This window comes from Sceloporus occidentalis, unplaced genomic scaffold (genome assembly GCF_023333645.1).
Source record: "Sceloporus occidentalis isolate IW3139 unplaced genomic scaffold, rSceOcc1.0.p SCAF_4, whole genome shotgun sequence".
Classification (NCBI taxonomy): domain Eukaryota; kingdom Metazoa; phylum Chordata; class Lepidosauria; order Squamata; family Phrynosomatidae; genus Sceloporus; species Sceloporus occidentalis.
The window spans coordinates 75038238-75061306 of record NW_028316984.1 but is presented as its reverse complement, the minus strand read 5'-3'; the positions used below and the strand labels follow the sequence as shown (position 1 = coordinate 75061306).

The 23069-nt window shown below is 39.8% G+C and overlaps 1 protein-coding gene across 2 annotated transcripts in view; it reads left to right on the top strand.

The window, feature by feature from the left end:
• The window catches only part of MAP3K2 (mitogen-activated protein kinase kinase kinase 2), a 53810-nt gene extending 31248 nt beyond the window's left edge, over positions 1-22562 (top strand). The window contains exons 10-18 of one of the 2 annotated variants that reach the window (XR_016280888.1): positions 118-185; positions 3867-3959; positions 6805-7011; positions 8382-8530; positions 9425-9556; positions 10042-10171; positions 11082-11259; positions 18959-19745; positions 20716-22560. Coding sequence is in view for 1 of the 2 variants with exons in the window: in XM_089520341.1 (XP_089376467.1) it covers positions 118-185; positions 3867-3959; positions 6805-7011; positions 8382-8530; positions 9425-9556; positions 10042-10171; positions 11082-11259; positions 18959-19184 (1183 nt within the window). In the remaining variant the exon portion in view is untranslated. Of the gene's footprint in view, positions 1-117; positions 186-3866; positions 3960-6804; positions 7012-8381; positions 8531-9424; positions 9557-10041; positions 10172-11081; positions 11260-18958 lie in introns of both variants that reach the window. The other variant, XM_089520341.1, reaches the window with a different exon arrangement.
• Positions 22563-23069: the final 507 nt, after the last annotated feature.

The following is a 23069-nucleotide window of genomic DNA, read 5'->3' as shown; positions in this document are numbered from 1 at the left end:
AGGAAATACCTAAAACTCGCACTTCTTTGTACTATGTGCTTGAAGGCTGATAGTCACAAAAGTTGTAACTGCATTCAAATGGCTCTTTTGTAACAGACCCTTGTTTTATGCTTCCAGAGACAACTACCCCAAGTCTCGAATGCCAAGAGCACAGAGCTATCCTGATAATCACCAGGAGTTTTCTGGTGGGTAAAACAGAGGAGTGCAGTGTCCACGGTTGTTCTTCTGAACTCTTCTATTGTAACTTTAATGTGTCTCTGGATGACTGCATGAAGTGTAGCTTAGTCCTAATTTATTTATCATAGTCAAGACAGCTGCAGATAGAAATGCAATTATACAACTGTGTGATCATACAATAATTTAAAGTACAACATTTTTTGAAAGAGATAAAGCATATATTTATAAATCTTGATTTCTTCCATACAAAAGATAATCAGTGTTGCAAATTTTTGCTTTTGCTAGTATCATATCAGATTTAAATGGAACAAAGTGTATACATTTATAGCTCCAGATGCTGATTTTAACCAGTGTTTTACATGTTGAAGTGAATGGCTAACAAATAATTGGAACTCTGCAAATACACAGTATGTTTTATACGTTGATAAGAAATACAAGTCAGTAAATGTGTTAATCTTCCGATTGTTTAATGTAATTGTGTCCTGTGGAAAGCCACGTTATAATTTACTAAGTGTGTCCTGTAGGTATTGCAATCAGCCCTCCGTATCCATGGATTTTTTATCAATGGATTCAAATACCCACAGTTTGGAAATATTTTAAAAATATATAAATTCCAAAAAGAAAAGCTTGATTTTGCCATTTTATATAAGAGACATCATTTTATTGTGCTGTTATATTTAATGGGATTTGATCACTCATAGGTTTTGGTATCCATGGGGGGTCCTGGAACCAAAGTCCAGTGGATACTAACCTAGACAAAGAGATGTGAATTTTGCTATGTTGCAATATATGTGCTGCTTTCAGACTGGAAATTGTATGTTTCCATGCAGTCTTGACCAGCTCAGTCACCTTTCTCTTGTATAATAATAATAATATAAAATATTTATTTATATCCCGCCTCTTCCGTTTGGGGATCGAGGTAGGTAACAACAGAATTTATGATACACTATATAAAAACAATAAAACCTGCAAAACCCTGACCCAGCCCTTCCTCCCAAACTATAAAATTAACATAAAACATGATTAAAATATATAACAATACAATACAACACTACAGGATTATTCTACAATCCGCGAATGATGAAGAGCTATAGTAGGAAGGACTGATAGAATCAGTTCTGGGCGGTTATCACTCAGGGAAGGCCTGCCAGAAGAGAAAGTTTTTTGTTGCTTTTAAAAAAACCTCCAATGAGGATAATTGGCGAATCTCTTCTGGTAGTTCATTCCAGGCTTTCCAATCTGGTCTTTTTTGGATGTAAAAGATGTTTCCCAGAGGAACGGAGTGTACAGGAAGGATTATATGAGAGGAGGCGTTCCTTCAAGTAGACTGGACCCAGGCCATGTAGGGCTTTGTAGGTAATAACCAACACCTTGTACTGAGCCCAGAAGCTAATAGGCAGCCAGTATAATGACTTTAGAATAGGTGTAATTTGGTCAAACCTAGATTTTCCGGTGACCAGTCTGGCTGCCATGTTTTGTATCAATTGAAGCTTCTGGTTGCCCCATGTAGAGCGCATTACAGAAATCAAGACGAGAGATTACCAGGGCATGTACAACCATTTCTAGGTCCCGCTGCTCCAGGTAGGGGCACAACTGACATATCAGCCGAAGCTGATAACAGGTGCTCCTGGCTGCCGCATCAATCTGAGAGGACAGATGAAGCAACGAATCCAGGAGCACCCCCAATGCAGTCCTTCAGGGGAAGTGTGACCCCATCTAGGACTGGCGAACATATCTCCATACCCAGGTTGGGGTTAGCTATCACAAGTACCTCCGTTTTGTTTGGCTTCAACTGAAGTCTATTTTCCCTCATCCAATCCATTACCGACCTCAGGCAGTCATTCAGAAGAGAGATGCCCTCCTTGGTCACTGAAACAGTCTGAGACATAGAGAAATAGATTTGGGTGTCATCAGTGTACTGATAACACCCGCCCCATGTCTCCGGATGATCTCACCCAGTGGCTTCATGTAAATGTTGAATAGCATTGGCAACAGTATCGTGCCGAACTGAGCTCCCTCTTGGCCGAACAACTGTCGCCAAGCGACACCATCTGGAACCTGCCCAAGAGATAGGACCAGAAGCATTGCAAAGCAGTGCCTCCAATTCCTAGTTTCCTCAAGCGCTCCAGAAGGATACCATGGTCTATGGTATCGAAAGCTGCTGAGAGGTCCAAGAGCACCAATAGGGCCACACTTCCCCTGTCGATGCACAGATGGAGATCATCAACAAAGGCGACCAGGGCAGTCTCAACTCTGTATAGAATCATGGGCCCACTGTACGTTAACCTGAGGAGTTAAATATTTTATCTGTATGCAAAGGGATCTTGTAGCAGCTTTGAAACTAACTGAAAGAAAGAAACTGGTAGCATGAGCTTTTGTCGATTTTATAGTTCTATGACTTAGATGATTTTATATCGGTTGGTACTTCAGCTTTAAAGGTGCATCAGATCTTACGTAGATGTCCACAAAAGCTAGATACTGTAAAATGTCTATTTACACTTCTACATCTTTGAATGTACATTTAAACATAATTTTGAAAAGTGGATGTTACAATTTAATACAATAGGGAATAGAACATGGACTTTACATTAGATGATAGTTTATTCTGCTTAGTTCCTCTAGATTTCGAATAGTTTATTCAGCTAAATTCAGCTAGCAAAGCATAGCTGTCCAGATATTGTTGGAAATCAGTTCCCAACATTCCTCACCATTGATTGTGCTTGCTGGGACTGATGGTAGTTGCAATCATTGTATATTGCTGTCCTGAATTTAAAGATGAGTACTCACAAATCCTACCTGTTCAACTTGTATTTAGAATATATCATATGAAGAGCAGGTTTAGACTCAGAAGTGCTAAAGTTAAAATCATACAAGTCATCTATGGATGAGAGCTGAAGAAAGCAGATAAAAAGAAAATCAACTCATTTGAGATGTGGTGCTGGAGAAGAGTGCTAAGGATACCATGGACAGCAAAAAGAGAAACAAATGGGTCCTTCAACAGATCAAGCCAGAACTCACTCTGGAAGCCAAGATGATGAAACTGAGGCTTTCGTACTTTGGCTACATCATGAGAAGGCATGACTCAGTGGAAAAGTTAATAATGCTAGGAAAGGCAGAAGGTAGTAAAGAGAGAGGAAGACTGCATGGCATATGGTTAGACTCAATCAGGGAGTTCAGAGGCCTGGATTTACAGGACCTAAGTAGAGCAGTGGAGGACAGGAGGTCTCGAAGATGCTTCATCCACAGGGTCAGCATGAGTCGTGGCTAACTTGTGGGCAGAACAACAAATCAAAAGTCTCATCTTACTGTCAAAGGTGAAGTGCTATTTAAATAGTATATCTGAAGCAATCTGGTAATTTAGTGATAGAGTATTTGTGTGGGAGAAAATTTCCTAAATGTCAGAATCACTGACTAGTAGTAAAGATATAAGAATACAACATAGAAATGAACAAAAGCTGCTGAAATAGGAAAATACTTTGTAGTGTGTGAAATCCTCTTTGTCCAAAGTTCTGTGCATAATAAATGATGTACTAACCCAGGCTAAGAGATGTGAATTTTGCTATGTTGCAATATATGTGCTGCTTTCAGATTGGAAATTGTAAGTTTCTATGCAGCCTTAACCAGCTCAGTCATCTTTTTCCTCTGACAAACTGAATGGAAAACAATGATGGTATTATTTTTTTCTTTAGATTATGACCTCCCAATATTTGAGAAATTTGGAAAAGGTGGAACTTACCCTCGAAGATATCATATTTCTTACCACCATCAAGACTACAGTGATGGTAAGTCTGGCTTCCAGTTTGTGCCCTCCTTGGTAAATACCTTTTTGTTCAAAACTATATTATAGAGTAAAACTAGAGATAAAAGGAGAGGGATACAGTGGCTTAGTGGTTAAGATGCCAGTTCTGATGATCGGAAGATTGGCATTTAGAGGCCCTAGTGCAGTTAGGGGCCAGAGTGAGTGCCTGCCACTGGTCCCACTTCTGCCAACCTAGCAGTTTGAAAGTGTGCAAATGCAAGTAGGTAGGTACCACTTCTCAATGGGAAGGTAACAACATTTGGTGCAGTCATGCTGGCCACATGACCACTAGAGCAGCCCTCGGAGACCGCTGGCTCTTCGGTTTAGAAACACAGAGGAACACTTCTCCCTACAGTTGGGTACGACTAGACATGTCAAGGTACTACCTTTACCTTTAGAGAGAAAAGCTAGAATCCTGTTCGCATAACTCTTTTTGTGGTAGCAGTTGCACTTTTTTGGTTCTGATGGAAGGGCAGTGTCCAGAACATGTTTGTACAAGTAAGGCCCCTTCTTGCTCAAAGGATTTCCAAATAGTTGCACTTTCCCTAAGTGTGTATGTGTTCAAACCTTAACTAGCATGTGTTCTTAACAGTAAGTGGCCATGTGGTGGGGATCACTGTCTTGAGTTTGTTGTTGTGTAATTGCTCGTGTCGTCACCACTTAGTGTCATCACATGGGTGTGTATTTATACTGCACAAGTGCTGAATAGGACCTGGGACATTGGCTTTATCTTCATTTGTGTTTATTCTGGCATTAGGATTTTTTCTTGTCTGAACAGTCATGATTCTTAATTTCTGGTCTGACTTACATTTTTCAACCAAGGGCAGCAGATTTAAGAACAGAATTGATTGCCATGATTCTTGGGGCTGCCCAGCACACAAAAATTGATGATGATGATGATGATGATCACCAAAACTTGAGCATAAGCTACACTTTTGCTTCTGAAATTAGTGCTGTGTATCCAGCAGATGCAATTCTTGTGAAGAAAGAATTTTTGCTCTATTGAAGGCTTCCATTAGAACAAGGAAGGAGGTGACATTCAGTGAACTCACTTCCAGAAGCCTCTTGTCCTCTTCCAATTGGGTAACCTTTTGAAACGGTGTGTGAGCTGGCATGAGAGACTGCAGGAGCAGGGGGAAATTACAGAAAATAACCTGCATCACTGTTCAATTAACAGAAGCCTTTGCTCTTTCAAAATCATTTTGTCAGTGAAACAAATTGAATTTGAATTTACTTTTAAAATATATTGACTGGGCAATAGATCTTTAGACATAATAATACAAATTGTGCAAAAAGCTGAGTTTTCTATCTAGCTTAAAACTGTCATAGCTGATGACCTGACGTATAACTTTTCGGTTAAGATATCTGGGATAATTTTCACTTACCTCTGGCAATTTACCAGTATAACATCTGAATCTCAATTCAGTCCCCAGCTTTAATAAAGATAACAGAATTCTCTCTGTTAAGGAACATAAATTGGAATGTGTAATTCCCTGAATCATCGTTATTATGGTTTGGCTCCAGAGCTATTTTTCCGTACATTCCCTTGTTAATATATTTATAGTTTTGGTAAGGATAATAACCATGTTCTGGTAGGAGTTTATCTGTGATGTGGTGCAGACACTGGACAAGAGCTAGTTGTTAAACAAGTGGATGGAAAAGAAATAGATGACTCTGTATGCAGAAAATCAAGCTGTCAAGCTTCCAGAGCGTTTCTTTGTGTAATTTATATCCTTTCTCTCACCCAATATAAGTCACAATATAACTCAGATTATTCTCATTGTCTCTAATATCAGAATTACCGTATCTACTTGTATAAAAGTACACTTCATGCATAAGTCGAGGGAAGGGTTAAGGGTAAAAATCATGGATTTTGATATGACCTGTGTATAAGTTGAGGATAAAACTTAAGGGGCTATAACAAAAGATGCAAAGGGGAAAACACCACTTCTGTCCTCCTCCTCCTTCTCTGGACTTCTCCTGACCACCCAAAACTACTTCCCAGGTTCTGGACATGAGGTTTGAAAATCAGATAGGGGAGGAAAGGAAGTGGAGTTAAAGGGGGGGTTTGTTTGATGGGAAGAGTAGGCTTTAAAATCGAATTGGGAAAGGAAAGAAGTGGAGTTAAATGGGGTGTTTCTTTGACGGGAAGAGAAGGCTTTAAAATCGGATTGTGGAGGGAAAGAAAGAAGTAGAGTTCAAAGGGTGTTTCTTGGATAGGAAAGGGAGGGTTTAAAATCAGATTGGGAATCTCTCTCTCTCTCTCTCTCTCTCTCTCTCTCTCTCTCTCACACACACACACACACACACACACACACACACACACATTCCTGCCTCCAGGCACAAAGAGTGGAGAAGAGACAGCGGTGCATGTTTCAGGCCCTTTTTAAGTAATATGAGTGTATTGACCTGTATATAAGTCAACCCAGGATTTTAGGGTCAGTTTTGAGGCATAAGTTTCTGGACTTAGAGTCAAAAATATATAGTACATTAGATTTTAAGAGCTAGAGTTTGGTATACTAAATGCAAGGACAGTGTTTGAAGATACAGTGTCAGATATGGTCCTCCTGGGAGATATGTCTTCAGTTCTCTCTCCCTTCTGAGAGATATGTCTTTCTTCAGTTACATTCCTTTGTAGTTAGAGGAGGAACCAGTGTTCAATTGTGATTGCCACTGAGATTTGTAATATGGCTCCTGATCTGTTCAACATTCAGTTGTTATTTGCTTTCAGTGATATCAAGTGGTATGTCAATATTGCAAATGAATAAAATAAACAAAGTTATTTTTCATGATACTGTACTGCAGGATTTCCTCACTCATTCCTGCAGGTCGTAAAACTTTCCCAAGGGCTAGAAGGACACAGGGAAACAGCTTACGCTCTCCAGTTAGCTTCAGCCCAACTGATCACTCCTTGAGCACTAGCAGTGGGAGCAGCATTTTCACTCCAGAATATGAAGATGGAAGGATGCGGAGAAGAGGAAGTGACATAGACAATCCTACTTTGACAGTAATGGATATCAGCCCACCTAGCCGCTGTAAGGAAATAAATGATAGTCCATGTAATAATAATAATAATAATAATAATAATAATAGGATTTATTTATATACCACCCAATCACTGGGAATCCGAGGGGTTTGTTATGGATAATGTAATGCTTTGTTATGGATAAATAGCAAGAACCATTCATGGTCTGTGCTTTGACGACATTGTGCTACACTTGAGGAAACACTGTGGTGGTATTTGCTTTGTGGCACATTGTGGTAATATTTCCTATTGAGTTCTTCACAGCAAAATGTGGTTATGTTTTGTTATTTTCTTCTCCAACTACAAATGAATTAAACTCCAATTAAGTGGGGGGAAGGTATGCAAGTAGGTCTGTTTACCTGAAAATCTTCTGAATTGCTTGTTCTTTTGATACTTTCCCTTGAATAATAGAATACACTCATCCATCCACATTTGCTGGAGTTAGGGACACAGGACCCCTGTGAATGTGGAAAAACAGCAAATAACAAAAACACTATGTCATGTTACAGACCGCCAAAAAGCGGTGGCCTGCACCTGCCCCTTTCCCCACCGGATCGGGGCCTTGGCGGCCAGAGCGGCAGCCATGGAGGCCCTGATCCGCCGCTTTCCAGGCCGCAGGGAAGTGGCAAAAGGCCCCTTCCCCGAGGCCTGGAAAGGGGTGTCCTTGGGGCTTCAAGCCCCAAGGACACCCAGTGGCGGCGGGGAGGAGGAGAAAGGGGCCGCTTGGCCCCTTTCTCCCTTGCGTTGCTGGGCACAGCCATCTAAAGGCTGCACCCAGCGATGCAAGACCAGGAAGGAGCTCTGTTTCGGAGCTCCTTCCTGCTCAGACGAAAGGGTGCACTAAGCGCCCTCGCATGGCAGCGTCATGTCTGCGCCACCTTGTTTGGAGGCGGCAGGTTTGTGACGCCATCATGGCGGCCCCCGTGTAGATGGGGTGCCGCCATCTTATACATCCTCAGGACGTATTAGGCTTGGGGGTGTCAAGAAGTGACACCCCTTTTTAAACCTAGGACGTCCCTTATGGCGGTTTGTAACGCGCCTAGGTTTTAACCTGAGAGAATACCTCTCTAGGAATTTCTAGGTCCTCCAGTACAACTCTGTGGTCAAAATCTGCTAGACATTGACTATAGAATTGCGCTGAAGTAGCTACAAATGTCTAGTAGTATGTTCTCTCTATGTCTATGTCTATGTCTCTATGAAGGAATCTCCATGTCATTCAGTGACTTTTGGTTAAAGTTGACCATAGAGTTGCTCTGGAGGACCTAGGTATTCCTAGAGAGAGCATATTAACAAAATCTGTGAATAATCAAATCTGCAAAAGTCAAAGGCTCAAATGTGGAGGGACAAGTGTATATTAAATTTTTATTATTCTGTTTTCAGCCCCACGAGCTCCAACTAACTGGAGACTTGGTAAACTGCTGGGCCAGGGTGCATTTGGTAGAGTTTATCTGTGTTACGATGCGGACACAGGACGAGAGCTAGCTGTTAAACAAGTTCAGTTTGATCCTGACAGCCCAGAAACCAGTAAGGTAAGAGAACTGGAATTGATTTTTCAGAATTTTGTCACACCTCTTGGGTGGTCTAAAGTGAAATGGGAGCCTCACGTTTTACCATAAGCTGGTTTATTGTTCATCAACATGCTGTTTGGCCATTCCTGCTGCAAATGGTGAAGATTCATAGTTTGTTACCATGAGCCTCCTATAATTGGTTAGTAAATTGGTTTTGACATCCAAATTTCATATTCTGACTTGCCTCTCTCCTAAAGTACCAGGCTCATATGCTAGCTTCATTGATAATTATTTATTTCATATGTTTATATATATTTCTGTCCATATTTTAATGTATCATTAGTATGAGTGTGCATACACACACATTTGCAAGGATGACTAACAGAGATTTTGAGAGTAGAGTCATTGAGTGTTTTTGTGCATGACAATAATCCATAACCCTAAAGAAGGGTATTGGCGAGTTGCTGAACAAATCATGACCTCAAATCTGTAATGATTTTGTGTTTTAATGTGGACTCCAAGTTCCATAATGACATATAATGAGGTATAGTTAGCTAGATTGGTATAGTTAACTAGATGATGGGCACCTGTTTGTCTTCACGTTCAAAGAAGTTCCAGCTAAACATTAGGGGGGGAAGTTATAAGGTCTGTTTGACAGATCATCAGAGGGTGGTGGAGTCTCCTTTGCAGTTTTAAAAACAAAGACTGTATGGCCATCTTTCAGGAGTGCTTTAGTGGCATATTTTTGCATGGCAGAAGTTTGGACTGGATGGTTATTGTGGTCTCTTCCAACTCCATGATTTTATGAAATGCAAGTTGAGTGTCCCTTTTTGTGTGTGTCGGTATGACTCAGTGCAGTATGTTCTTTCTGTTAGAATCTACTGAATTGTTTACGATTGTGCTTTTGTTTTTCAGGAGGTAAATGCTCTTGAATGTGAGATCCAGCTGCTGAAAAACCTGCTACATGAGAGAATTGTCCAGTACTATGGTTGCCTGAGGGATCCACCTGAAAGAACACTCTCTATATTCATGGAATATATGCCAGGGGTAAGGCAGAGATGGGCAGGTAGTCAGTAATTTCTTTTCTGTTAATTAGGTACACTCATACATTTACATACCAGGATTGGCAAGGTATCCCCCCCTTCCAAAAAAACAACAACAAACCACCCCCTTTTTAAAAAAATTAGGGGAAAAAACTTTTTAATACATGTTTTTGTGGAAAAGTCACTCTTGTGAGGGGGGGGGAGACGGGCGGGCAGGTGAAATGTTGCCACATTTTGTGATCTTCTAACCTGTTTTAGGGTGAGGGAGAGCCTTTCCCCAAAGTTCCAAAAATTGGTCTGAGCACAGTAGAGGAAGTGCATCCTTCTAGATTTGTGTACGGTGCCATTGTCAAACCCTGGCAGTTATGACTGCCTTGATCCATACAGTTGACAGTTGTTTTTAAATGCAGCACTTTTCGTATCTGCTAGGAGAATAATTTTACTACTATGATATGGTTTTACAGTATTTCACCTTTTCTTTGTCTGAAGGGCTCAATAAAAGATCAGTTGAAGGCATATGGTGCGCTCACAGAAAATGTGACTCGGAAGTACACCCGGCAGATTTTGGAAGGAGTTCACTATTTGCACAGTAATATGATTGTACACAGAGACATTAAAGGTAATGAAGAAAGAATTATCAGGAATCTACATGGTGAATTGTAGATGTAAAATATGGTTTTCTTGTGAAGCTCTATTGTGAAATGCCTGGGTGACTTGAATTTTTATGATAAAATACTGGATTGTTGTCAGAAAACATGCAGAGGTAGATGTGTTGGCCATTTACCAAATACAAACAAAAATCCATCAGTGATACCTTTATTGGCCAATTGAAAATGCATAAGTATATTGTGCATTTCAGTTGGTTAATAAAGGTATCACTGATGGATTGTTATCAGTGATTCTATCAAACTCCTCTTCAGTTAAAAGTATCTCAGTCATGGCCAGTGTTTCAAGTTTAACAACAACAAAAAAACACTTTGTTATAAGCAAGCTCACTTAGAATCACTAATATTTTTTCTTTCCTGCTGCTTTGTAAATAGAAATAGAAATTCAATCTTAAACCACCTCCAGTGTTCAGAAAAAGTTGTTCAGGAACATTAATTACATTTACAATAGATTATTCCTTCCCCTTTTTTTATTCTTTGCATTTTTGGAATATCAGGTATTTTGCTTCTGAGCAGTGTATAAAAAGTAAAGATGATGCAGGAAAAAAACTGCCTAAAAATAGAGGCGAATAATTATTATATAAGGTTTTTCTAAGTGGTTAAATTGTTCCAGGTATGTTACATGCATTTAACACCTTACTTACTGTAATGGTTTTTAAAAGCATCCTGTAACTGAGACAGAGTTTAGTATTATTCCCATATTGCAGATAGGGAAACAAGGGTGAAAGAATACTGGCACATATGATTTTCAGTATAATTTTTCTGATTCCATACATTACTTAATCTATAATTGTTATCAGTCCTGAGTGGTAACAGGTTACTATCAGACATATACCGCACAATGTACCTTTATATATTTTCCAGGAGCAAATATTCTCCGGGACTCTGCCGGCAATGTAAAGTTGGGTGATTTTGGTGCCAGCAAGCGGCTTCAGACAATTTGCCTGTCTGGTACAGGAATGAAATCTGCCACAGGAACTCCATACTGGATGAGTCCAGAAGTTATTAGTGGAGAAGGCTATGGGAGAAAAGCAGATATCTGGTATGTTTGTTCTGTTCTACCAAAAAAAACAATTGCCCATTTGGTTCCTCTACCAAAAAATGCTGAGTGGATTCCATCCTGGTCTACTAAACACTTGTTTTATGTTTGTGTATACACTTAAACAAGCCTAAGTCTACTTGGTGATCCCAGAAGGAGGAGACTTATTAAGTTAGCTGATGAATGATAAGCCAGCACTTCTGTAAATCCCAGTGATTCAGTGAGTTTGCTCTAGTTGAGGCTGGCAACTTGATTGATCCCATCATTCACATATTGGAAAGCTGTTGTTGTGTGCCTGCAAGTCGTTTCCAACTTATGGTGACCCTCACCCGAACCTACCATGGGATTTTCTTGGTACGTTTCCTCAGAGAGGGTTTGCCATTACCATGCTCTGAGGCTAAGAGAGAGTGACTTGCCCACAGTCACCCAGTGGGTTTACAAGGCTGATCCAAATCCTGGTCTTCAAAGTCTTAGTCCAATGTTTAAACCACTACACCATGCTTGCTCTCATTGGAAAGCTATAGACAGGCATAAGTAGGCAGAACAGTGTTATTGATCAAATGTGTTCAGTGGGCTAAACAATTTTGATACAGGTGGTATAGGGTGATCCAGAATTTTTGATATACTCCAGACCTTCCAACATGTCAGATCCTAAAACCTTTGTTTGAGTAACCATGCGTAGGTTTGTATAGTTTCATAGTGCAAATAAGAGCTCTGATTAATGAATGTTCTACATCACAGATTTCCCAGCAGACAGGGTCCTACCATCTTGTATACTGGGTTATCTCCTCCCAATTCGCTCCTGTAGGCAGGGACAATAGAAACAAAAGACCGGCCCTATATAGGGAGGAGCTAGCCCCCCGGGCCTCAGTCTTGTTCCTGCCTACGCTGCTTACAGGACATTCTCTTCAAGCCAGTGAATTTCCTTCTTGCCGAAAGAGGTCTGAGACTTCACCATATTCTTCTAGTTTCCTTATAAGCAAATCAGTGTCTTCCACAGGATTACTCAGAGATTGCTAAATTGTCCGCAAATGCACTTATTTTATATTCCCATCCTTTTATTTTTACTCCTTTAGTTTTCTTTTCTTCTCTTATCTGTGTTAGTATTATTTCGAAAGTTATCAAGAACAATAGCGGAGATAGCGGGCATCCTTGACAGACTCCTGTCTGTATTTTAAAATCTTTTGTTTCGGTTCCATTTATTATTATATTAGATTCTTGTTTGTTATATATTTTGTCTAGTCATGTTAAGAAATTTCGACCAATGTCCATTCTCTTCAACACTTCTTTCATGAAAATCCAATTAACTTTATCAAATGCCTTTCGGCGTCTAAAAAAATTAACAATAATTGCTTGTCAATATTTTTTTCATGAAATTCAATTAAATTTAAAATGGTCCTTATATTTCCTTTAATTAATCTTTTCAGTAAAAATCCATTTTGGTCTTCATGAATGTATTCACAGAGAATTTCTTGCTGGTTCTGTCGTGTCTGTATTTTCTTTTGGTATAATTGTTATACCCCTTACATGGTTTTTTTTCAAATATATCTTCTTCTATAATTCCATCAGTAGCGGTTTTAGTATTTGGTGCGAGAAAGTTTTATAGAATTCAATGGAAAATCCATCAGGGCCTGGAGCTTTTCTTGGTTTTCCTCTTTTAATTGCCAATATTAGTTCTTTCACTGTTATTGGTTTATTTAAACTTTCTTTCTGTACATTAGATAATTTTGGAATCTTGCATCTTTCCAAGAAATTCACGATTTTCTCCTAATCAATTAATTGATCCTTGTATAAATTTGAAAACAACAACAACGATGAAATACTTGTTTAATTTTACTTGTTTCTGTAAATAATTGATCTCTCATCTTTATTTTTTCTTCATCTCTAGGGTTAATCTTGAGAGAATTTTCTCTGTTTAAAATTTCATTGTTAATCAAATTCCCTTTGTTCTTTTTTAATTCTGAGCTTTTTTTTAAATCAAATATCCTCTCATCACCACCTTGAAACTATCCCATACTATTGGGTCAATACTTCTTTCTCCATATTCTCCTTGAAAAAAAAGTTAATTTCTTCTGATATTTCTTTTACCAATTTCTGATTTTTCATTAAATTCACATTTAATCTCCAATGAAATTCTTTTTTACATCATTCCATCCACATCATCACCGGGTTATGATCCGACCAAATTCTGGGTAATACTTCAATTTTCTTAATCTTTGGACATAAATGAGAAGATGTTTTTAAAAAGTCAATTCTTGACCAGGATTTGTGCCGATTAGAAAAAAGGTAAAATCCTTTGAATTCCCATATTTAAAGCGCCATGTATCTTGAATTTCCATGATCTCCAATAATTCAAAAAATTCTTTGGGAAGTTTTCCCTGATTCTTCTTAATTTTAGTATCTGAGTGTCTATCTTGTAGAGGGTCTATTACTCCATTCCAGTCTCCCATCAAAATTAGATTTTTTTGGTTAATTTCTTTTCACTCATTCAACAATTTTTTATAGAAACATCCCTTTCTTTCCAATGGTCCATATACTCCCACAGAAGTATATATTTTTCCTTGTATTTCCACTTCAGTCATTATAAAATTCCCTTTTACATCACATTTAATTTCTGTGGCTTCATATTTGGCGTTTACATATATTGCCACCCCTTTCTTCTTTGACTCGGATGCAGAAATAAATTCAAGACTCAGTTTGGGATTTCTTAGATGTTTAATATCTTTTTCCTTTATTCTTGTTTCTTCAAGACAGATGATGTCCAATTTTTGCTTTTGTAATGTGTGAAATATTTTCAACTTTATCCCTTGGAATTCCATTGGATTCTCTTTGTGTCTTTGGAGTAACATATCTCTCACATGTCAACGCAAAAAATAACCTATAACTTCCCTTGGGAATTCTCTCTGTGTAGCTATTGGAGAGTTAATTCAAAACAGCCTGTCGATTTCATATTCCATCGTCACATTATCTTTGTCCAAAAAAAATATGTCAAGACCGGTATACGTTTGCAAATCAAGTCTTCATCTTTTTCTTCTGGAAGTCCTCTTTTTTTCACGCATTTCTCAGAGAGAGTGTAACAATAGGCTTCTGACTATTTTGACTTCAGAAGTTGTTAATTAATTCAACCTGGGGTAGAACCCAGTTTTACACAAATGGACTTCTGCCTGTGTAATGAGACTTGCTACTTGTGTTCTCCCCTGCATTTCCTGCATGTACTAAAATCTGCTTTGAAATGTGCATCCAACTTTTTTGAACAGATTTTGAGGTTATAGCGGGGCTTCCTCATTCTTCTGCTAGAAGCTGCTTAATCACTGGGTTAAGCTAAATGAAAGCCATCACTTGCTTTTTTTTAGTGATTGTTTCAGACATGCCCCCCTTCCATATTCAGAAGGAGAATATAAATCTATTTTTAGTTTAGCCATTTTTAAAAAATTCTGTCTCAGTGTTAAGTCAGTTTTTCTGTCTCAACTTGGAGCTTAAAATAAAACCAAAACACACAAACTAGAGAGGACCACTTTTAAACTGAGGGAGGACTTCAAAAGAATTAGTGCAGTCCTGAGCTTGTAATCCCCTCCCCAGTGTCCCACTAACTTAGAGGAGAGTACCTCTTCAGCAGTAACACAGAATTTTGCTACTGGTTTAGGGTAGTATGCAGGTGTGGAGAAAACAAGCAGTTTGGAATGTTAGGAATAGCCAGTCAGAATTAAGATAGGAAAAGGTGGGGGCTGCTTCCAGGACTGAGTATAAGTAGTGAGGAGGAATCTTGTTGGAGAAGACCCTGTAGGGTTAACAGCCAAGGAGGCTGAGTGGGACTGATGTGAGGTGCAGTTTGAGGCGTTTTAGATACCCAAGTTAGGGACAAGAGAAGACCACAATTAAGGTCTGTTGATATTCTGTGGAATTACAACTAGGAGGGCTGTGGAAGCTATTAGGAGCCACCTGAGGAGCAGATGAAATTAACTGTACCATATATACTTGATATAACCCCTAGATAAATTGAGGGTATAATTTGGGTTTCAGTACCCTTCCTTTCCCTCTTCAAGCCCAGCTGTCCCTTTGGGAGACAGCCAAGCTGGGGAGAATCATAGAATCATAGAATCATAGAATCGTAGAGTTGGAAGAGACCACTAGGGCCATCCAGTCCAACCCCCTGCCATGCAGGAAATCCAAATCAAAGCATCCCTGACAGATGGCCATCCAGCCTCTGTTTAAAGACCTCCAAGGAAGGAGACTCTATCACCTTCCGAGGAAGTGCATTCCATTGCCGAACAGCCCTTACTGTCAGGAAGTTCCTCCTAATGTTCAGGTGGAATCTCTTTTCCTGTAGCTTGCATCCATTGTTCCGGGTCCTGTTCTCTGGAGCAGCAGAAAACAAGCTTGCTCCCTCCTCAACATGACATCCCTTCAAATATTTAAACAGGGCCATCATATCACCTCTTAACCTTCTTTTCTCCAGGCTAAACATCCCCAGCTCCCTAAGTCGTTCCTCATAGGGCATGGTTTCCAGACCCTTCACCATTTTTGTCGCCCTCCTTTGGACACGCTCCAGTTTCTCAATGTCCTTTTTGAATTGTGGCGCCCAGAACTGGACACAATATTCTAGGTGGGGCCTGACCAAAGCAGAATACAGTGGCACTATTACTTCTCTTGATCTAGACACTATACTTCTATTGATGCAGCCTAAAATAGCATTGGCCTTTTTAGCTGCCGCATCACACTGTTCACTCATGTTCAACTTGTGGTCTACTTGGACTCCTAGATCCCTTTCACACGTAGTTTCATTCAGCCAGGTGTCACCCATCCTATATCTGTGCATTTTATTTTTCCGCCCTAAGTGCAATACCTTACATTTCTCTGTGTTGAATTTCATTTTGTTAGCTTTGGCCCAGCTTTCTAGTCTATTCAGGTCATTTTGAATCTTGATCCTGTCCTCTGGGGTATTAGCTATTCCCCCTAATTTGGTGTCATCTGCAAATTTGATAAGTATGCTCCCAATTCTGTCATCCAGGTCATTGATAAAGATGTTGAATAGCACTGGGCCCAGGACAGAGCCCTGTGGGACCCCACTGGTCACTTCTCTCCAGGATGAAAAGGAGCCATTGTTGAGCACCCTTTGGCTTCGGCCGGTCAACCAATTACAGATCCATTTAACAGTTACGTTGTCTAGCCCACATTTTACAAGCTTGTTTGCAAGTATGTCATGGGAAACCTTTAGAGGCTAGTGATCGCTCTTCCTCCTCCTCTGCAGCTCTGTTGTCCCTTTGGAGGACACAGGCACTGGGGAAAAGGAGGGAGCAAGCCTTTGGCCCCCAAGATTTTCCCCAATCCTAGTATCCTCCAGCCTCTGCATGACACAGGGACCAGGGAAACGGAGGGAGCAAGCCTTTGCACCCAGGACTTTCCCCAGCCCAGCTGTCCCTTCAGGGGACATCCAACTGTGGAAGAAGCTTGAGGGGCAAGCCTATTACCATATTGCCCTGTATATGTCTACCCAGGGTTTTTTGGGTCACTTTTTGCGCAAAAATTTATTGACATAGTCAAGTATATATAGTAGTTAAGCTAAGGAAGTTCAGCTGTAGCAGTGATGTCCAAACTCTGGCCCTCCAGGTGTTTTGGAAGTCAGCTCCCAGAAGCCTCAGCCATCTTGGATAATGGTCTGGGAATCTGGGAGCTGAAGTCCAAAATACCTGGAAGGCCAGAGTTTGGCCATCACTGAGCTATAGTTACTGTTAGGGTAACTGATAAATTGAAGCTGTAACTGTTATAGAAACTGGGTATAGGTTCTGTTTGAACCAAGCGTGAAAGGAAATGTACATATAGTGTCAAGTGAAAGAAAGTGATAAGTTTTGTAACTGCTGAAGCAGTTCATACACTGTAAGAAGCTTGAATAACATCCACTAAGAAAGATACAATAAGCTTTGTTTGTAAATAAAGTCCTTTTCTTTGTTTCAACAAAAAGTTGCCTGAAGTGTTTTTAAATATAACATCATATATGCTACCTAGCGAGAAAAGTTCTTTTATTTTTTAAAACATCCAGATGGCGGATGTTTAGTTATCAATTGACAATCGGTGCCAAGCTGTGGGGATTTTAAAACCCCAGATGAAGAGAGTTCTTGTGTGGCAGTCTTTTATGAGAGATCCGTGTTTGAGGGTCTCTCTATATAATTGGTGGCAGTGGTGGTACACAGTGTAAAGCGGTTTAAGAGATTTGGCAGTGTCGTCTTTGTCACCATGTGACTGGAGTTGTTCTTACTGGAATCACCCCTTGGAAAAAGTAGGGTGGGGAAGGAAGCAGTTGTCACCTTTCTCCTGCAGGACCCTGTACTCTCTAAAAACAGCTCTGTGGTGGGGGGAGGGCCATTTGGAATAATGGCAAGGAGTGCCACTGTGAACTGCAGGGAGATTTGGTAAGTTAGTGGAGATCCTCTACTAAATACTTACCATTTCTGGAAGGACAAGTCTAAATCCATCCAGTGGAAAATTTATGGTTGAGTCCAGTGTGAGACTAGTGTCCCTGTTTCACTTCAGCTTTCTGTATGGCAGGCGAGGAGCAGATGTCCTGTCTTTTCAAGCAGGTTTTTAGGATATAAAGATTACAAGACAACACCCCCCTCCAATTTCCTTGGGTGGAAGTTTTTGTTGTTGCTAACAACCGACTTATGACAATCCTGTGAATGAGAGACCTCCAAGTCACCCTATGATCAACCACACTGTTTAGGTCCTGCAAATTCAGGGCCATGGCTTCTTTGATTGAGTCTATCCAACCAGAATGTGGTCTCCCTCTTTTCCTACTGCCTTCTACTTTCCCGAGCATTATAGTCTTTTCTGGTGAGTCATGTTTTCTTACGATACGGCTTAAATACGACACCCTTAGCTTAATCATCCTGGCTTCTAGAGAGAGTTCAAGTTTTATTTCCTCTTATACCCATTTAAGGTTTTTTGTTGGTTTTTTTGGCAGTCTGTGGTATCTGTAAAACTCTTCTCCAGCACCACATTTCAAATGAGTTGATTTTCTTCCTATCAACTTTCTTCACTGTCCAGCTTTCACAACCATACATAGAAATGGGAAATAGGATGGTATGGACAATCATTACTTTAGTATTCAATGATTGGTGGGAGTTTAGGAAAGGATATAATCCTTGGATATGCATAAAAATGGGTCCTAGAACTAAAAAGGCATGAAATCTCCCTAGAAGCCAAGATGACTGAACTGAGGCTGTTGTACTTTGGCCATATGATGAGAAGACATGACTCACTAGAAAAGACAACAATGCATGTTAAGGTTGAGGGAAATAGGAAGAGGAAGACCGCTTATCAGATGGATAGACTCAAGTAGGGAAGCCTAGCCCTCAGTCTGCAAGACCTGAACATGGCTGTTGACTTGGTGGACTCTCATTCATAGGGTCACCATAAGTCAAAGTCAACTGGAAGGCAGCTAACAACAACATTGCATAGCTACATTCCAAGATCTTTGTGGATGTAAAAGGTGCTTTTGTTGCTGATAGTGTTCCACCAGTGGTTTGTGGTATCTGGTATCTGCAAGGCACTTATTAAATTGAAGTGTTGACTTAATGCATACAATTCAGATACGTGTGTAAAATGTTGTATTGAAACAGTGCTGCTCTTTGCTTGCTTCTGCAGATATTGTGGAAATTATTTCTCTACTTGACAGTTATTAACTGATCATTTTTCCCTGTTGCAGGAGCGTAGGCTGTACAGTGGTTGAAATGCTCACAGAGAAACCGCCTTGGGCAGAATTTGAAGCAATGGCTGCAATTTTTAAAATTGCCACACAGCCAACCAATCCCCAGCTGCCACCTCATGTCTCAGACCACGGGCGGGATTTTCTAAAGCGGATATTTACTGAGGCTAAATTGCGACCATCTGCAGAGGAACTGCTAAGACACACGTTTGCACATTATCACTGATGGCCTGCCTCAACCCATCTCTCACCTACTGCATTTATTTTCTGACTGCACTTTTTTCTTTTTTTACACAACGCTGAGAAAAGACAAGAGAGAAGTTATTTCTCTTGATTCTTGTTTTCCTATAGATTGTTAATAATCTCTCTGCATATTTAGAATGCAGAATGTTTCCCATTTAGGATTAGAATCTTTTTGTTTCAATAATGTACTGATGTGGTTCGCATAAAGCACTTTAGTACATATTCATTCCTTATTTGAGGGGGTAAAGGCAACTTATTTGATCCATCAAGAATTGTGTGTAAGGTTTTTTTTTCCCCTAGCACTGCTGACTTACTCAGGATGCAGGGGAAACGTACATGTTGCTAGCAGATGTAGAAAAAGAAAATGTGTTCAATTGTGCTTTGTAATGTGTAGATAGGGGTCTTGGCTGTGTTTCAGATTTGAAAACGAGTCTAATCCACAGTATTGGAAACAGAGTCAGAAACTGAAAAATCAGACTGCTAAGCTAGCTGAATTCTGGAAAAGAAACCATCTGACTAGCACATCAACTGCAATCAAACGAAGGTATTTATAGTTTTAAAAGAATAAACACATGGGCCCCCTAGCTAAGTAGTTTTAAGGATCATGGATGGAGAAGTCAAGTAGTTCTGGTGCATGAATGTCCTAGGTCAGAAATTGTAGATAAACAGATTATTGTCGATCCTTACTCTTCTAGAGTTAAATAATAGTTTACACATACCATACAACAAGCTAGTTTGTTAGTTTGGTTAAGATCTCTGGGTCTGAAGGGGCTTTAGTGGTTAGGGCAAAGACTGTCTTCATTAAGAATTCCTTGTCTTTTATAGTATCCTGGTTGCCCTGCTTGTTGCCTAAACTATTTCATGAGACCCATTTTTTCTTTCTTATTAGCACACTTGCATTAAAAACGTTTTTTTAGAGTGTCTAGACTAGATTGCAAAGCAGTGTCTAAAATAAGCTGTTATCACTTCTCGTGAAACTGAAGAGTCCCGTGTCTAAGGTGGGCATTTGACTTGCTAGTCAAACAGCATTTGCAAGATTTGTGTAACTTGAATCATAGTAAGCATGCAGAATTGGGTTTTCCATATTGTGGACTTAATCTTGATATGGGGCAAGATTTGTTAATTTGAATCATAGTAAGCATGCAGAATTGGGTTTTCCATATTGTGGACTTTATCTTGATATGGAGCATAGAAGATCATTATTCATTACAATCAAGAGAGGAAAAGCAATCTCAGTAGAAGTCTCCATATGTACAATATAGTTCAGTTTCAACACACTGATTATGACCAAGGCACAGAGAAGGAGATGCTTTTGCTGGGTAAATAAGAGACAGGTGCTTTTCCTGTCATTAGGTACCCTGCAGTCGGGATGAAGGCTGTACAATGTATGCCTTAACCAATTTAAGTAATCTTTAAAAAACAGATTTGATAGAATAATCTGAACTGTATTTACTCCAATTTGGACATCTGAATATAATGATTATAGAATGCTTGAATATTTTCTATCTCTTCAGGAATTTTGAAAGAACTGAAGATAAATAATTCTACTTTCCAGTGTCACAAGACAGTAACAGTCACTGAAGGATCCTGTATTCCAGAAGTGATGTTGCTGAACACTGCTGTTAAATATTTCCTGAGGAAATCCTTGAGGTCCTCCTGTATAAAGCTAGGAAAGGCAAGCCAAACATACTGAAGAGGAACAGTGAGACCTGAACCAGTTTAAAACAACATAGTTGGCCAATATGTAATGCTACCAATACATTAACCTTTGGTTAAAGATAAGAGTAACTCATGTTCTCAACTCCATAGCTGAGGAAAGTGCTGACCGTTACATTCATTTGCACAGTGTAGAAGCTGGCGGTGTTAAGAAAAGATCATCTGATGCTGTGAACATGATTAAGGGGTCAGAGAATATTGCCTGTGTACTAAAACCACTGAAGTATCAGAATCAAACCGAAATTGTGACAGGTCACAATGGCAAGAGTCTCTTACTATTTTCTGTAGAACTTGGATATGGAATTTAGGAGATTGAGTGGATTTTTAAATATCTCAGTTTTTAACTTAAAAAAGAAGAAGAAGCAAGTCTTGGTGATTTCAGATGAAAGCAGCCAGCTTTTGCTAGAAGTATTGTAAAATGGCATGGATGGGATTCAAGTGATGAATGTTTTGCCTTCTTTCACCTATCATAGCGATCAGCCCACAGTTATGTAGTCTTCTATTGCAGATCTGTGCTTTCCTCTCTTGTACATTTTCCCTATGGTTTTAAGCCAGAGGCTTATAGGAAAATCCATAAGAGTTCAGATTCTGCTAGACTTCGATTAAGCTGCAACTATGCAAAGAGCATGAAACATGCAGATATGCATTGTTTGGTCCACTAGTAGAATAATAGATGAAAATGGAAGCCTCCCTCCCAGCTAAACCAAACTATGTATGTATGTTTAACATTTTGACACAGTTCCTTGCTCTGTTCAATTATCAGTGTTTGAAATATTTAAAATCTAGCAGACAGACAATCATTGCAGCCTCTAAGTGGCCTAAGTGTGTCAGCTGAAGACTGATCAAAGGAGAGACTTGAGGAACATGTGTAATGAACCTCCTGCAAATGGTAACTGAAACAGCAGTCCTAAATACACTAAAGAGTGAGCCCTACTGAATTAAGTAGGGCCTTCTTTTGTATAAACATGCATGGGATTGGGCTGTTAGAACTCTCCACCCCCCACTAGGACCCTCTTTAAGCTATAGAACAAAAACTTGATGGTACTGGAATAAAGTCACTGGTTAGTGGCCATTACTTTTTAGGTGTTCAGAGAACAGTGTGTGTTGGTGCTTTTCTTTTGTAATTTGATCTGAGATCATCAAGATTGGGTTTTGTCCCATTACTCCTTGCCTTTAGAAGTTTGTGATGGACAAAAACCATGTGTCAAGTTAGCTGGGAGAGTAAACTTTAAAACAAGCATCTTGATGTAGAATTCCAGGAGTTATTCCTAAGAAGTGAGACAGGGAAAAAGATTCATTAAAATCTTACATTAGAGGATTACTTTCAGGAGTCTGGATCTGCCTTAACTTGTTTATTGCCAGCAGGTCCCCATATACCAATATCAGTGCTATTAATGTTGGTATCTGGAACAGAGGGCAGGTGTGATTATATGAGAGCTGTGTTTCTTTCCCCTTTGTTCAGGGTTTCCATCTTGAGAGACCTTTGGGGGGGGGGGGGAGGAAAGACTGGACAAATGGCCGAAGACCAGTTGCTTGTGAAATCTAATGAGAATGAGACTGTGTAACATAGGGCCCGAACAGACAGGCCAAAATAAAGCTGCTTCGGGTCACTTTGGAGGTATGCTGTTTAGATGACACATGCATCTTAAGAGGCCAGAAGCTGTGCCAAAGCTGCGCTGCATAGGACTGGAGAGTGGCTTTGGTGTGGCTTCCGACCTCTTAGAACACATGCAACAGTTAAACAGCATACCTCCAAAGTGACCCGAAGCTGCTTTATTTTGGCCTGTCTATTCAGGCCCATAGAGACCTCTAAAACTTTAAAGCAGTTAGAAGGTTCCTTAAAACGTTACAGTTATTCATAGTGTATAGGTATGACAGGGCTTGTTCTTTAATGGGTTGAAAAGGTTATTTATCCAAGTATTAGGAGTGTGTGTGTAGAACAAGAAACACAAGAGTGAGACAATATCTCTCACTAGTCACTTAGAAAAAAATATGCAAACTTCCTGAGCTTCAGGCATTCAGAGTTCACAGACAATTCAAGCAAAAGTTATTTTGTGGCCAGGCTTTTTTATACCTGGATAAGTATATTTCTTTAGGACAAAACAAGTAGATATTTACCTCTGGCAGGCTTCACAGATTTGGATTCTGCCTT